Source organism: Barbus barbus, assembly GCF_936440315.1.
Source record: "Barbus barbus genome assembly, chromosome: 15".
NCBI lineage: Eukaryota > Metazoa > Chordata > Actinopteri > Cypriniformes > Cyprinidae > Barbus > Barbus barbus.
This window is the reverse complement of record NC_136743.1, coordinates 24,812,201-24,830,162: the sequence shown is the minus strand read 5'-3', so window position 1 is coordinate 24,830,162 and position 17,962 is coordinate 24,812,201. Positions and strand designations below refer to the sequence as shown.

The 17,962-nt window shown below is 38.8% G+C and overlaps 1 protein-coding gene across 1 annotated transcript in view; it reads left to right on the top strand.

The window, feature by feature from the left end:
• Positions 1-326: 326 nt before the first annotated feature.
• LOC306881590 (PEX5-related protein-like) overlaps positions 327-17,962 on the top strand; it is a gene marked incomplete at its 5' end in the record, with an annotated part of 57,910 nt that continues 40,274 nt past the window's right edge. The window contains 7 exons of the mRNA XM_079435767.1: positions 327-332; positions 1,465-1,557; positions 11,459-11,570; positions 11,914-12,126; positions 13,157-13,286; positions 13,897-13,987; positions 15,737-15,823. Of these exons, the coding sequence (XP_079291893.1) occupies positions 327-332; positions 1,465-1,557; positions 11,459-11,570; positions 11,914-12,126; positions 13,157-13,286; positions 13,897-13,987; positions 15,737-15,823 (732 nt within the window). The remainder of the gene's footprint in view (positions 333-1,464; positions 1,558-11,458; positions 11,571-11,913; positions 12,127-13,156; positions 13,287-13,896; positions 13,988-15,736; positions 15,824-17,962) is intronic.

Sequence of the window (17,962 nt, the reverse complement as noted above, 5' to 3'; positions counted from 1 at the left end):
TTTTAATAAGCAAATCTTTGATAAGTTTAGGGTCAGGTGCATCTGCGCATTTGGACTGCAAATTCATCAAATCCCTAGAAATAGAGATGCCCCTTTTAGCACTATTTTTTTTCCGAAAAGCAGAGTAGGAAATGATCTCTCCACGTAAATAGGCTTTGCATGCCTCCCAGATTGTTGCTGCTGAAATTTCGGGGTTAACATTAGTAGAAATGAAAAGATCAATGCGACTGTTAATGGTTTCAATGAAATCTGAGTCAGTAAGAAGGAATGAATTAAAGCGCCAAGGGGATCGCGTGAAAGATATGCCCGGAAATGAGATATCCACTATGACGGTAGCATGATCTGAAATAACTATAGGACTATAAAAACAGGTACAAACAGAAGAGAGCAACTTATTATCGATAAGAAAGAGATCAATTCGAGAAAAGGTACCATGTACAGGAGAAAAAAAAGAAAACTGCTTATCACTGGGGTTAAAAAAGCGCCATACATCTGAGACTGCATACTGCTCCATAAACAGTTGAATGATTTTAGATGATTTAGACTTAGAGAGGGGCTTATTGGAAGAACGATCAAGTGAGGGATCAAGACAGCAGTTGAAGTCTCCACCCAGAATAAGTTGACTAGAAGCTAAGTCTGGAAGAGAGAAAAGAAAGTTTTTATAGAAATCCTCATTGTCCCAATTTGGGCCATATACATTAGCTAAAGTCAAAGTGCTACCAAAGATTTTTCCGGTAACAATAATAAAGCGACCATTAGGATCCGATATAACTTTAGAAACAGATAGAGGTACAGATTTGTGCACTAGGATTGCAGTCCCACGAGCTTTACTTGAAAATGAAGAGTGGTAGAGTTGGCCTACCCAACCTATATGAAGTTTCAGATGATCAGATGGTTTAAGGTGGGTTTCTTGCAAAAAAGCAATTTTAGTGTTTAAACTTCTCAAGTGATCAAACACTTTATTGCGTTTCACAGGCGAGTTCAACCCCTTCACATTCCAGCTGATAAATCTCAAAGCACCGCTGGATGCAGAACTGGTGTTATGATTTAACATAAGTATCTTTTAGAGGTAATAATCCAGTGATATTTAATTTTAAAGTTATTAAAGCATTCATACTTAAATTAACCGATTGTCTGATGAAAACAAATAATAAAAAATTATTTGCCAAAAAAACTGGCCAATAAACAATATCACACCGATATATAGTGCATCCCTAATTATTTATTTTGGGCTGTAGAATAGATGATAGCATGCTAATTATGCACATTGCTTTGTGTCAGTTGGGTAACAAAACCAACAAAATATGGCTTAAAAAGCAAGAGGGTTTTTTTCTTATAAGCCTGTAAATGATCAGAATTTCATTTGAATTGGTAATGTTTTAATAGTGTTTCTCAAGGAACCCGCACAATTGCAGGAATTTGAACACAAACTGACACAACTCACTGTTGATTTCACTGTTGTAGGAGAAAGACTCTAGGGCGGTTGCTATGGTGCTGAAGGAGCTACCAAGTAAGGCATCCTCAGATGGAAAACCCCTGCTCACCGTGACAACCAAGGTGGGCTGAGCACATACACCCACCAACAGGGAGCACCAAGCGTGAGTGTGACTGTGTGAATAAGTTAAGTAAAACCGAGAGCTTGGTGCACCCTGTTCTGAATATCCGTTAGTGTTACATGACACACATGAGCCATATGTGTGGAAGTGCTGAAGTTGCTTCTTGTTGTTGAAAGCAAGCTGCTTTATGGGGTTCACACTAGATGATGTCATAAAGACCCATGAAAATGGGGTGGTCCTTTGGCACCGTCAGTGTTTCACGACACAAACAAGAGTGGCATTTGCTTTACGTGAGTGCTACTCTCCTCATAAGCAGCTGCAGAATGTTCTGTTGCTTAAATTTTATTTCTGTTTCTTGTTTTGGCTTTGAATCGCATGTACGTTACCTGTTTTCTACCAAATCCAGAGCTGCATGTTCATGTTATTTGCTGTTTGTTCACACTTAGGGAATCGTTCATTTGCAGGAAGCAAATGAAATGTGGATGTAGAGTCTTGCTGCAATGTGGGGAGGCCTATGTTATTTATTTATTGTATACCATTCTTCAGTTATATGAAGTAAATAAATGGATGTCATTTTTGGCTGTCTATGAAAGGTTTACCCAAATGTTGGAGGATTTTGTGATTTGGAGGGTTTGGTTCTATTCCATTGGGGATGTGGCAGAGAGCCATGCATTTCTCAATACATAGTGATGAGCTGCTCAATGGGGAATTTACTGCCAGTTACTGCTAAGAGCGTGTATTGTGAAAATGGGCTGAAAACACTTGCTATCTCATCCATTACAAAAGACCACATGACATTTAAAGTAATTGGTGAATTCTTGTACAATTTAGCCTAAATTTAGGATACACAAAAGAGCAAATGAATGACCTAAATAATTATAAAGCAATTAGGAAGTTACTTCAAACACAGCTGTAAATAACAATATGAAATTAGATTTAGGATTCATAGGGGGGATTTAACTAAAAATGGACTGTACCCACAATGCTGTTTTCACATAAAGAATTATGAAAATCAGGGAGATAGGGATGTGACGATATCTAGTGGCACGAGATCTCGCGAGAACGTGACGATATCCTCGCAAAATATTTTGCAATGTTTACATTAGAGCTGCACCATTAATCGTTAAAAATTGCGCTTGCGAACTTGATTCAAACACCCATGCGATCTTTTTCCTGAATGACAATGATTCTGCTATGTCTATTTAGACTGTTTCGCATCGCGAGTGTCAGTGGAGCGTGAGATGTTGATGAATCAGAGGGTCGACCATCATCACGCTTCCGATGTGAACGCTGTCAGACATAACATGCGCTGCTCACGCTCCACTGATGCTTTCGATGTGAAACAGGTGTTAAAGACATTCAAATCTGCATTCATGCTGCTGCTGATCCAGAAAGACAGTCTTTTCAACCACACATCATTATTTCTGTGTTACAACTTACAGACATTTAAATAACAGAAGTACTGGGATAGAAGTTTATAGTTTGGGTATAAACACTTATTGTCTACAGTAGCGATCAAAACGAAAGTATATTAACACTTGTATTGTAACGCTTATCATCTTTTTAAAAAGATGATAAGCCGTTTAAACCCGTTTAAAAAATGTATTTGACATTGAATCATTCATTCAGGAGATTCCAATAGTGGAACAAGTCTTTTTGAAGTGAGACACCGACTCCATTGAATTTTTTATTTTTTTTTCAAATTAATATATATAGTTTGAAAAGACTTACGCAATGAACATTTTGTCAGAACAACTAGTAAATTTACGTTATTTTGTGAGAGAATCATGATCTCCGATTTATAAAAAAAAATTAAATAATGATTCTCAATTTATCCAGAATCGTGCAGCTCTAGTTTGCATGTTGTTTATTACTGCATATAATTCGTTAAAATAGAAGTTTAATTTCATAAATTATAAGTTGATTTCAAAATGCACCTACATTTTTTGCATTTTGTGTTTTTCAGTTGAATAAAAGACAATTTTTCCTTATATATTTCAACATTGAGGATTAAAAAAAAAAAAAAGTCTAAAACTCTCGTCTCTCGTCTCGTGGGATAAGTGTCTCGTCACACCCCTACAAGGAGATGGTCCTCACTGCAGAACACAAGATCCAGGGGCGTGGTTGATCTAGATCCAACTCCTCCAACCTTACATATACCTGAACCTACCCGTCTCCACCCCCTGATCCCTAAACCCACCCTTCCCCACCCCTAAACCTACCATCTCCACCGCCTAGTTGTGGATCCAACCCGCCCCCTGGATCTTTGTTCTGCAGTGAGGGGCTACTGAAATCAGGTAACAGTGCAAACTGCACTCTAAAAATGCTGGGTTAAAAAATAACCCAACCATAACCCAGCCGCTGGGTAACTATGGGACAGAACACACACTGGGTTGTTTTGACCCAAGTGCTGGGTTGAGCCATTTGACCCAGAATGCTGGGTTGTTTATTTGACCCAACCAGTGGGTCAGGTTAACTGTAGTGCTGGGTAAAACATAACCTAAACATTGGGTTATTTGTTGTCTCATTGCCTTGCTACCTTTATATTTACCAATAATAAAAAAATAATCACAAAGGAATGTAAAATTATTTTTCTGTAATACAATTACACAAGACAAAAAAATGCAACTGTAAATATCAATTTATTGAGTTTTCACATTTCTTTTTAAAACAATTTTTGAATGGGTGCTATTGTTACACATTACATCCAACCCCTACAGACACAAATAAAACAACGGTTTTTGTAGATCAGTTTCATTAAAACACAAAACTGTGTAAACTGTAGATTCCTATTCTTTGTCAACGTTGCAGCATCATAACACTTAAGAAATGTATTATTGCCACATGAGAATCAGTCCAAACATTGTGCCATTAAAACTAAGCCAAACAAAGAGACCTACAACAGACAATACATGCGACAAAAAATTAAAACATTACAAGTGGCCAGAAAAACCTGTTGCCCTCAAATACTTCACACATGAAGACTCATGTCCATCAATATGATATACTGCATGCTGGAGAAATTCTCAGGAAGGAAGATGTTATTGCAAAGGTGTGGGATGTCGTTGTCTCGTCACCAAGGCACAAAATGTGCAGGAATGCATCACCATGTTGGTCCCCACCTGTTAATTACACAACACTTAGTCTTGCAATATAGCTTACATTTTTACAAGTTGTAACATTTAAGTTGACTTAACGTTTAAGTGTATTTTATGGAAATCAGCCACACCATCAGGGTTTTCCTGTGAACTTGTGTTAATGGTTTAGGTTTCTTTCTGCTTACTGGCACTTCTTGGTTGTCTACCTAAATTTCATCCAACTAACATGGCATAAATTATGGGGTATTTAAAGCCCCCAATATACATATATATTAGGGATGCCACAATTCTCAATATAATATTGAACCGTTCGGTACGACATCCACGGTTCAATACGTGCTTGTGAATTGCGTTTTTTTCGGTTTTACGTTTAAATAATTTATGTGCGTTTTATTTCTCTCCGAATTGACTGTTTGTGTGTGCCTATAAGTCTACGAGCTGAGGAAACTCCTTCCCGCGAGTAAATATTCAATCACTATGCTCTAAAGTTGCGCTTTACCATCAATCAGGGGGCGCTTAACCATCATTCCACACTTTCACATGGTGAGCGGCGGTGAAGTGAGGCAACAGTACGAGGAAGCGCCGGCGTCTTTCAAATCCACGGTGTGGAGACATTTCGGTTTTGCCGTTGAGTATAATGCCAAGGAAGAAAAAACGGTGAACAAAAAAATGACTGTGTGCAAGCATTGTTTTACACGTATAGCCTACTCAAACGGAAATACTTCCAACATGACTGCACACATCTGCGGCGCCATCACCCAGCAATATCACTGTCTGAAGGCAGGATAGCAGAGAAGGTAATAAAGTCCTCCAAAAAACAACAATCCCTCGCTGAATCCTTCCAGCAAACATACCCAACTGGTTCCGAGAGACACATAAAAATAACAAAGGCAGTGGGGGTGTTCATTGCTAAAGATTTGCTTTGAAGGATACTGTACTGGAGTACTGTTAAGTTTAATTAAGATGGTTTATTTATGTTTACTGAAGTACAAATATGTTTATTTGAAATGGTCAATTTATGTTTATTAACTTCACATGTATGTTTATTTTCAAAATGTAGGAATTTGTGTTCCCCAGTTTGTACATGGGCTACCAGCAGCTCTAAGATTTCAGTGTTATTTTTTTTTTATTATACAATACACTAGGAACTAGTGTACTTTTCTTGGCTTTTAAGTAAAATAAAGGATTATTGCAATAAATCGTTTTTATTTTTTTTCTCCTTAACCTCTTACTGTTCCTATTGCCTAAGCATAGAATAACAAAAAAACACTTGTGTCAAGCCATCAGAACCGAACCGAACCGAAAACCGTGTTAAAAAACCGAGGTATGTATTGAACCTAACTGCATTGTTGCATCCCTAATATATACACACATATACACACACAGTACTGTGCAAAAGGTTTAGGCCACTAGTATTTTAGTCAAAAAAAAAAAAAAAATCAATCTTTTGCTGTAATGTGTCAGTAGGAAAAATCAGTTTACATTTCCAAACATTCATAATCCAGTGAGATTTTTGTTTGCACAAAGAGTCTGAAAACAGCCAGCGCTCCACACAGAGATCTGATCATCATCCAGTCTGTCTGGAATGACATGAATAAACAGAACAAACGGAGACAGACTAAATCCAGAAGAACTGTGGCAACATCTTCAAAATGCTTCAAGAAACCTCCCTGCAAAGCTCATGAGAAACTCTGCTCAAGTGCACCGAGGACAAAAGCTGCTTTAAATTTAAAGGATGATCACACCAAATGTTGATTTCATTTAGTTAATAGAAGTTAATTGATTGAAAATCTATTTATGACATTATTTTTGACAGCATCCTCATTTTACAGCATTTTTTCACAAGTGTCTAAAACTTTTAACAGTACTGTAGCTTTGCAGGTAAGTTTCTTGAAGATGTTGCCACAGTTCTTCTGGATTTAGTCTGTCTCAGTTTGTTCTGTTTCTTCATGTCATTCCAGACAGACTGGATGATGATCAGATCAGATCTCTGTGTGGAGCACTAAAATCTCACTGGATTATTACAATTAATGGCAAAATAAATGTCTGGAAAATAGTGGCTAGTGGCTTAAAACTTTTGCACAGTATTGTGTATAGAGTAGAAAAAGTAAAGAACTTACAGGTTGTACATTAAATGAATGACTTCCAGGATTCTGTGGTTGTGGGTCTGAAGACCTTTCCTCCGTTCTTGAATATTGATTGGGGAAGCAGAGTGGGCAGGACTTTGAAAGCACTCTCCCTTTAGCATCTAAACCATAAGAATAATACAATGTAAGCTGTGAAACTGATCTCACAATTAAAATGACATATTGAAACACTTTTGCTGTGAAAATGTCATCATTCCTTTAAATAGCTTGCATCGGATTGGATTTAAATAGATTGGATCAGAAACAAATGAGACAGGCAGATCATGTGACAATGGCATGGCTGAAGTGTGACTTAGTCAGCCTACATGAATGATTCCTGAACAAACATAATGTAATTGATTAGGACTATGTAGATGTTAGTGGTGCTGCTGCTGTGTACACTCACAGAAAACAATGTGCTCACATTTTAAAGATGTGGGGCAGCTCCTATAATAATCGCCTTGACTATCGACAAAGACATCAGCTCTCAGCAATATCTCTGACTATGGTCATTACACTATATATCTATCTATCTGCACAACCCCACTAACAATTTAACCATTTCAAATTTCGTGAAAATAAGTAATTGTTGGATTCGGAACGTCGCAGACATTTACTTGGAAAAAAAAGACCTTAAAAGATCAATTTTAGTACGAAATGATCTAATTATGACAAAATATTACAAAGCCACACAGAAACGTTACACAGACAGTTAGTTAACTGAACTTACCGCTGTATTTCTGACCTAACGATAGCCCATACCTTTTCCATGAGGCGTTAAAATATATAAAACTTTGCACACACGCGCACACACACACACACACATATATAGACACGAGGTGAGGAATCACACGACAGGGAAGGCAGGTTAAATGCCCCAGAGGGTGGCTTTATTTACAGGGAGAGTGCAACAAAGGGGAAAAAGTCCTTGTGGATGCTCCAGTGCGGTGAGTGCTCTCTTCCTTCTTTCCCAGTGCAGTGAATCCATGCTGTGCTCCAGTGGGCCTGGTCGGTCACACGCTGCTGTCTGTGGGAGAAATGAGAGAGCGAGTTAGTGCTTGGTCTCATGGAGAAGTCTCCTTGTGTGTTGGGCTTGCGTGGCTTATGTAGCCGCTGTGTGATGAGCCGCAGCTGTGACCAATCAGCCTGTGATGAGGATGGGCAGGTGTTCCTCGCTCGTTTCCAGAGCGACACTGATGAAGCTTCGGGACGCTCTTCACAATATATATTGTGAAGAATTTCACAATTTATATACTTGTAAATATATAAACCCCCACTCTTTATATACTTGTAAATATATAAACTTTTATATAACGATAAATAGATTGTTGAGGCCTTTTTTGTCAACAAAAAATGTAGGTGGCTACTTCATTCACAGAATAAAGCTAACGTTAACTCGCACAGCGACAGATCAAATATCACATTAACCTTGAAATCAGTGTGCTCTTACTACAGCTTATTAAAAATAGAGGCAAATAATCATATCATCATATTAATTTACCTTATAATCCTGTTTGCTGCGAGTTGCTTGACCGTCTGACGACGAGATGAGTGAAGAATCCAGAAAATTCAATGAAGAGGAAAAATAAACAAACCGGTTGGGTCAAAATAACCCAACCCTAGGTGTTCAGTGGTGAAAGAACCCCTTGCAGTTCATTTGACCCAGCATGAACAACTCAACTGTGTGTTTACAGTACCTCAAACAACCCAGAATTATGACCCAGCACAATTAACCCAACAATGTGTTTACAGCAATAACCCAGCACTTTTAAGAGTGTGGCATTTTAATGCTTGGTGATGTTGGATTCTACTGAAGTCTGGCATACTTTATTTTTTCATTCTTAAAAATGCAGAAAGTACTCTCGACTGCTATTATCAATATAACATGCACTAAAAAAACCCTATTAAATAAAATTACATTTACAATTTTTTTTCTGTGGGCAGTCATAGCACAATGTTAAAGGCAGGGTAAGCGATTTCTGGAAGGCAATGTTGATATTTGAAATCACCAAAACAAACACGCCCCTACCCCAAAAGGGTCTCGCCCCTATTTTGATAGATCCGCCCCACATATATGTAGCCTACGCAACCCAGGCAACGATTAGTTCTGTGAAACATAAGCCGCTTTTCCACCAAAATTACCTGGAACAATATGTCCCAGGAACTTTTTTCCCCCAGACCTGTTGCTGTCTGCATTTCCATCGCGGTCTAAAGTACTGAGAAGATTAGGCAAATAGTCTGGTGACGTAACATTAGGTCTGCGTGCGTTTCTTAATACCAAGTACGTAAATTTCGGACTTGCATTCTCGGTAGCTTGGACTTCACGAGTTAGACTCGGGAGTGTGAACTCACATAGACGGAACGACGCAAGTCTGGTAATTCTGTAATAAGAATAATAAGAGCAGCGTACTTGATAGCGTCAGTCAGCTCGCCGTGGCTGCTGCAATCTTCCTCACTGTATTTACAGACAAAATATATCAATATCATATTCGTTTTCATTTAAACATATTAATAAAACAATAGAATAAAGACCAAAGATTACCTATTAGATTTACCCAAAATGAATTATATCTTAAGTTTATCCACTACAGAGACATCAGAGCCAGTGGCAAATGCCAGAAGGACTAGCCGAGGTTATGCTCCTCTCTTCGGGATACGTGAGCACTGAGCGCCTGGTGATCGCGTGGAGCTCACGTCTCCGACACAGTTTTTGAAAAATTACATACCCTGCCTTTAATGTGCCAGACAAACAGCATTGGGTTTTCTGAATAAGGCAAGTCTATAATAAACCTAATTTGCATAAACTGGCATGTTTTGTAAAGTAAGACCATAAATATCTGCACATTTAGTTAAACTGGATTTTGGGTGGATTGTCAATAAATTGTGAATTTTGTGAATTCACCTTTAGAGTTTAAAAAATTAGTTTGGTGCTTGTAAGATTTCAGGATGGACCTCATGTGTTCTTTACACATTACCAAGAGGCCTTTACCAAACACAAGGCTGATATATGGGTTATGTTGTGTGCCCCATATTGATAATTTATGACCTTAATTATGAAGCGAAGGGCACTTTCAGTGCTGACCTGTGCCAAGGGCAGTTGTTTTCTAATTTAGCAATTCTTAACAGCCATAAAAATGGCCATTGTGTTACTTCTTATGGCCAAAGATTTGTGTCACTGCTACACCAGAATGATTCATTGTTATATTGTATTGCTACATGTAATGGTCTATTTGATTCTTGTAAACAAATGAATGTATTTATGAAAATGCATTTAGAAATGTCACTGAGTTACAGCACTGCATCAATTAAAAGGTGCAATATGCTCGATAGTAAGTATCAGATTTTTTGGTCTGAATCAGAGATTTCAATCAGTACTACTACTATCCACAGGTAATAAGACACCCTCTGTGTTGTGAGATTGGATGATTAACTGTAAAGAATAATAATCTCAGTTCTAATTATTTCATGTTCTCACTGGAATGAGTATGTAATATGATGATGTAACGTTTAAGGAGATTACTGCTTGCAGCAATCATTGGATTGGAAACATGAAGATGTTGGAGAAACTGAAGCTAAGAGCTGCTTCTAATTTATGAGTCTTTTACATTCGTAACTGGTTTTATTTACCAGTTAGCATTTTCTAAGGCATTAGGCTAAGCTGTTAGCTTGCGAACCAAAACTAAAGGTGCAGTCACATTTATTATTGTTCCATGTGAGAATGAAAGATTTTCCCCCAGATTTCACAATGGGATCAAGTAGGTCATGCAAATTTGCCACTTTGACCAACAGAAATTTAAATTTGTAAGTGACTTGTGTGTGAATTATATTGAGGGCACTATTGACAGTAAAGCATTTAGCCTGTGGAATTTTGCCAAAATTTTGATAATGGGACTGCACCATAAACTGAAAACTCAAAGAATGTGAACTATTTAATTTGACCATTTTTAACGTTTAATATACTGTGACCACTGCCGTTTTTAAAGGGACAACCAGGAGCACTGTACTGTGTCCTGTGATGACTGGGGTCCATTGCGGTCCTCTATGACAAATCTTACTCATTGAGCACAGGGGAGAGGGGGATAACCTTGAAAAGTTGTGAATTTTAGTGACAACCCTGACTGTGATTTGCAATATGTAATTACATTAATTATATATGTAATTACAATTGATTACATATTTTCACGACTAAGAAAAATATGTGTCGATTTCTCTCATTTCCAATGAGGCACAAATAGACTACCAATAAAAAACTCTGGCCACTGGAATTGCTTTGGGATCCAAGTGAGGTCTTTGCAGGGGGATAGCATCTTGCACAACTTGGCATCTACCAACAGGGGCTAGCTGGTCCATGCTAACATGCCAAACCTTGACCGCCTTGACCAGAGATAGCTCCACAGCATTTTCAATTTTGGGGCAAATAAACCTACAAGTGATTTACTTAAAGTAGTTTTTGCCTATTAAGCAGAATAAAGTATTTTATTCATTAACAGCAAAGAGTGGGAGATATTAAGGAAAAGGGGTATGACAAGAACTAGAAACAAGAACTTAAAATAAAAGACTGACTTGACCAAAAAAAAAAAACATTAAATTGAAAACAAAATAAATGTTACAAATAAGATCAATATTTTGTGGAAATGGGTGTATGCTAAGTGAACATTGTTTGGTTTATGTGTTGCAGTTGTGTAGTGAGCAGCAAGAGAGCCGTCCGTTACTCAGCCCTTCTATTGATGACTTCCAGAGTGAGAGCAAGAGTGATGGAGCCACACGGCCAGTCACCTCCAACACAGCAGGTTGCCCCATAATTACTGCTCTGTCATCTGTTCCTCCTCTCCTTCTCACTCATCTGCTATTCCCCTCCTCTATCCCATAGCTGTTAGGCACAACATGTTTTTTTATTCCTTGCTTACATAAAGTAGTTTTCAATTGGTGTTCCTTGGCATTTACTCTTTGTCCCAATGAAACCTTTAAGCTCATTTCAAAATTATTTTTTTTAGTATCAGTTTTTCACTATTCATGATTTGATTTTTTCACCAATAAATGTGTGTCATCATGGTTAATAAAATAAGAGAATACAGGTTTTCATTCTGGATGACTCTTGTTTTGTTTTGCAATGTTTTGTTCCACATTCTCTAGTCTTGTCCACAGCACTAGACTTGGTGGACTTGAGTGAACCTTGTGAGAGAAGGTGGAGTTGGGACAGATGGAGTCCCCGTGGGTCTCGTAAGAATGGTTTCTCTAAGAGTAGCCTTCGCAAGAAGAAGACTGAAGAGACGGAGCTGATCCAGGTGGAGACAGAGCCATCATCTCCCAGCCGTTCCAACCCAGAAAGAGCCTCATTAGATTCAGGTATATTGCTTGTTAATGAAAGATAATTTGGCAATGTTGTTAAAATTCACCATAATTCAATTTAGTTGTCAGTTGAGATTTGTTTTGCCTTGATGTCTTTTTCTTTTGGTGCCATCAGAAGTTACTGAGGCTTGATGGTGTTGACTTTACAAAAAAAAAGAAAAGAAAGAAATTGGACAATGTGGTATTTATGATGATTATGATCCACCTGGGTTGACCCAGACACCATAGATATGGTAGCTGTCTCCCTGCTGTGAGCAAAACTTTAATTAATGAAACCCTATAACGCATTAGGCAAGTTGTCCCTTATAATCTATAAAAAGGCCTGCATTTATGAAATTATGACGTGTAAAGTTCTTTTAATCAATTTAAGAGGTGCTTATGATTAAACTTACAGCTGATTTAAACCAGGCTCTCAGTGTAATTACATTTTTGCCCTTTGTTGTCTATTTTTTTTATCCCATTAGCCACTTGATCAGTAAGCAGTTACTCTGCACGTAAGCATTCGCATTAGCACATTATTAGATTTAAAGTAGTGGAACTGAATTGGTGGAAAATTCTGGAAATGGTTTAAACACACAGAACTGTGGCTTTCATGACACCGATGCCCCAAGTAGAAATGTATTCATTTTTATTTTAGCTCTGTTGTTTGTCTCAAGCTTATGCTAGAAATGGTTTAAAATGAAACGCTACACTGTCTTATTTTAATCCTCTGGAAAGCTTTAACAACTTGCTCTGTAAAGTTCATTACCAGTAGATTACGCCTTAAGCTTCTGTAAGCTAAACCATTGCCATGTTTTCCCTGTTGTACTATATTTATCATTCCACAGCCCAACTGCTTTAATCAGTTGCGAGCTGCAGGCTATAGCCTGGTTGAGATAGGCAAGCCTTGAGCTGTAAAGTGTATCCTTATCTGCTGCTGGGTAGCCTTAATCTACCTTTTTCACCAATGTGTTGTTTCATTAAAAGTTTGTGACAGCCTGTCAGTTTTATTTCCTGTCTCACTCCATACTAACTGTCCTGTCTCCAGTGAGCAGCTCACCCTTGGAGAAATGGGAGGAGGTGAACCTTCACCCAGACAGTGCCTTGAATGGAGGGCGGAAGTGGAGATATGAGAGGAAGAGGTGCACCTCCAATCATTCATCTAGTGAGCTTTTGTGGTACGGTCAGGTTTCCACCTCATTGTGCATATGCTATCATGGTGTCCTAACCAGGCGTGATACGATATGTTTCCAAATTTAGTGTTTAATGTAGTCACAAGGTGTGCTTAACTCTTCTGGAGCCATAAAGATCAACTTTATGCTGCTTCAATAACTAATATTGGGGTAAAACAAAAACAAAGCATGTTGAATTTTTACTTTCTATTCCCCAAAACCATTAAATTAGATTTAATAAGCCATTTTAAAAAGAACATTAACACGTAGTTAGGCTAAATACTTTTGGACAGCTGTGTCACTAACATTATTAGAAGAACTGTTCTTGAATACATCATACCATTATTATAAATGGAATTGAACAGTTTAAGTCAGTTCTACATATTTGATCATTTTCTCTTCAAATCTTTTTTGTCTTTGACACTCTGATTTTAGTGAGTTTTGGGGGTAAATCTACTTATTGGTTATACAAGATGAAGAAATAGAATGCATTTTAAGAGTATCAGATGTTAGATTTGAGTTGTTCAATTCAATTGAATAATTCAGTTGCCTCTGTGTATCATTATCATTATTGCGAGCAGTAAGATAATTATTCACAGCATCTTGTCCTTTTCAGGTCTGCAGAGTTTAAAACAGATTTCTCTAACAGGCATAGTGCCCTGGAGCTCAGCATTAGCACGGAGTCAGACCCTGGCCCGGCCCCTCAGGTACACACTAATGATACTTTGATCTCATGTAAAAGACTACAGCAGCATTCAGTATTGATCATCATCTCCCCTCACACTCAGACAATTGTTCCTGTGTGCACTTACACACAGGTACAAACCCTTCTCACTAAGGCCTTCTGGGGACAAAATTGTTCCATTAGAAAAAAAATCTAATACTGGAAGCACTAAAATCCAAATAGTAAGCTGAGGTACCTGAGGAAAGACACATACATCTTTGTATGTGACAGTTACAGAATGCTACTCTAAAAAGCCTTCCATGATTCTAAGGTGCAGTTAATGGAAAGAGATACATTCGTTGTTTGAAATACAGGATTTTTACCTTCATGTACCCTTTTCCTGAGTGTGCATCAAAAATGTGTTTTTGCCAATTTTTTCTGTATTGATTACAAGATATGTTCTATTAATTTCTCAGATACTAGTAAGGATTCAAAAATAGCAATACTACTTACTAAACCAGGTTTAGGCAACGTCGGTCCTGGAGTGCTGATGTCCTGCAGAGTTTAGCTCCAACCTTGAAAAAAATCCTCACCTGCCTGTTTCCCTTGTAATTCTGAAGACCTTGATTAGCTTGTTCAGGTGTGTTTGATTAGGGTTGGAGCTAAACTCTGCAGGACAGCGGCACTCCAGGGGCCTGTACCATGATGGTAGATTAACCAATTCAGAGTTACAGGATTAGTTTCGAGTTGACAAAACCAACAAAAAAAAAAAACCAACTGTCTTTGTCAACTCAGGCTTTGATCCTGAGTTTGTGGAGCACGTGCACGTGAATGTGTGACATCACTGGCGAACAGCCAATCACGAGCCTTGGTTAAAGGTTTTGCTAAAGGTTAAGAGATTGAAGAATATGATGAATTTAAAATGGATTTACAATGAAAAAAGTACTTGTTCATGAAAGAAGATAAATAAAATAAATTATCTTGCTTTATCAGTGCAGTCACAAGTGAAATTTAAGTTTATATAGTTGGAAAAGTACAGCGATAGAGACTCGAACATGTAAGGTCACATAGTCATTTTTAAAGCATTATATATTGATTCTACAGCTTATTTATATTATATACGATCTGTATATATTAACATTCATTTAAAATGAATTATAATAACTTTTAAACTAAAATTGCTTGTGTGTAATGAATTAATAATGATATAAATCATATAATTATATAAATCATATAAAATAACAAAATTTTTGGTTTTGGCCAGACAATTGTTTTTAGTTGTAGTGACCTTTGATTTGGAGCAAGAGAAACTGGGGGAGTTACTTTTTTTGTGTCACTTTGCTCACATCTGATTGGTCCAATATCGGTTTGAGATCTCAAACTCAGAACATAACCTGCCCCAGAGCAGGTGAACTGTGGAGTGTAAGTTACTATGGCAATGAACGCAGCTAAAAGCCAAGCAACTTTCATGGTACCTAAAACCCAGGATTGGTGCAAACTAAACTGAAACTCACCTGGCTCATGGTACAGGCCCCAGGACCGACGATGCCTTTCTCTGTACTAAACCTTTATATTGCCCACAACTTTAATCCTGCTTAAGAACTGAGTACAGGAATAATATACAGTGGCCTCAGAAATGATTTAATATGCCAAAAAATGTCTAAATTAAAAAAAATTATATTGGCCATAACTTTAAGGTTGCTTATTCAGCATGATCTGACGACAAAGACGGTGATACAAAGCGACTGCTGGTTGACCTTGTCTGCATGTGTGTGACCATCTGTGTGCACAGCGGCAGAGGCCCCAGCTGGGTGGTACTTTACTGGGGAGACAACACTCATTAGAGGAGGAGTTTGTTCGAGCCAAGGCTGCTGTGGAGGTGAGACGGAGTCCCTACAATACACACACACATGCTAACACAAGAAAATCACAGATACTTATTCATTTGAAAAGTTTGAAAAATTCTCTGCTACCACACAAAACTTCATACCTCAGGGCTTATTCACAATGTATCTGGCCACCTGGGAATTGCAGTTTCTTGCATTCTGTAAGGTCAGTCTCACCCTGTAAGTTAAGACTGCATAATTGGTGTATTTTTAGCCTAGGAGTGCAGTATCAACACAAATGTCATCTCAAAGAGGTTGCTTTGTGATGATGTCAGCTCTTACCTCTCTAGTCTTCCGTCAAGAGATGCTTATTGGGCAGTAATATTCATAAGACATCCGTTTTATAGTGATGAGCTCAGTAATGAAATCAGGAAAAAAATGCCAGAGCTTCTGTACTGTAGCTATATTAAACTATGACACTAAGATCCGATCAATATCATGATTTGATTCAAACTATCTGAAGTTTTCTGCTTCCCTTGTATGAAACTACCTTAACTTTTATAGCACACTCCCTAATACGTATGCTTTTATATTTAAATTAGAATTTTAAGGAAGCTTATTTCTGCCATGAAACATATTCAGCTGAACATGATTCCTATTGTTATATCTACAGTTGAAGTGTACATTTTTCAATGTTTACTTTTTTTTTTTTGGAAGAAAAAAAGCTTCATTATAATAATTAAATTCTATATTAAGAAAAGGTGCATTTGGCAAACTCATTTTTCTTTTTTTTTTCAAAACGGCTTTACTGCTTATTCATATTTGAACAATTAAGTTATTTTTTTTTGGCTTTTGCCTTTATTAGATAGCATAATGAATTTGAGGCAGTAAATAATGTAAGAGGAGAGGGAGGAACAGGATCTACAAAGGATTTCATGCTGAACTTGGGTCCCCTGAGGCACAGCTGCACCATATGTCAGACTGTTGTCACGTGTGAGTCTTCCCGTTTAGTTTCTGTTTGTCCTTATTTGGTTTAGTTCCTGTTCTAATTATTAGTTTCCATGGCTTTTGATTAATTACCTCGCACCTGTTACGTTCCCTGTTTATAAGCCCTGTATTCTCCCCTGTTTCTTGGTCCGCTGTTATATGTCTATATGTCTTCCCGTGTTCCTGCGTTGGATTACTTGTCATTAAAAGACTGTTTATTCTGATCTACTCCTTGTCTCCTCACTCCGTGCTCCTACGAATTGTGACAGAACAGCGGACCAAACAGAAAGTGAGCGGCGCCTTTTTTCCCCAGGTTTTTTCTTTTATCCCGTTTTTTTGAAAGTTTTTTTGTTTCCTGTTTGTTTCTCCCCACGGCTATGGAAACCGCTGCACGGTTTTCCGCCCTGGCCCGCCGAGATCTCCCACTGATGGAGTTTTGCGGGAACGCCGCAAGTATGGCATTGGATGACGCCACTATGAACTCTTTGTTCTGGATCCCGATCCAGAACCGTCTCACCTTTCAGTCCGTCCGCCATTCCCTACTCAAGCCCGCCGCCATCCGCGGCTCCGCAGTCAAGCCCGTCGTTCGCGGGGAAGTCAAGCCCGCCGTTTGCGGCTCTCTCCAGTCCGTCAGCCGAACCCCAGTCAAGCCCGCCGTCCGCGGCTCAATCAAGCCTGCCGGCTGTCCAGTTCACCCCTAACCAAAGGAGGAATATGAGGAGGAAAAGACTGTTTGCAGCCCTCATCCTCACCTCCGAATCGGCTCCAGCCCCAGAGCTCGCTCCAGTGTCGGCTCCTTGAAAGTGCAACCCAGTTCCCTAGTCCAGCCCAAGGAGCTGATCCCACGTTAAGCCTAGGGAGGGCTCCTTACCTCCAGTTAAGCCCTGTAGGCTCCCCCAAGTATTTTTTTGGGAGGGGGGGTAGTATTGCTCCAGCCATAGACGGAGGGGCTGGGGCCGCGGCCTCCGAGGCAGATCCGCCATGGCCGCCCGAGTCCCCTGACCCGCCATGGCCCCCCGAGCTCCCTGCTCCACCATGGGTCCCGGAACGGGCGCCGCCCTGGAGGCTGTCTGTCCTGTCAATTGAGGCCTCCAGAGCGCTCAGCCGTTTCATTAATTATCTAGTTTTCCCCAGTGTTCTTAAGCCCTGTGTTTCCTTGTCTCCGACGTCCGGTATTGTTTGTCTTCACCCCGTTCTGTGAATGT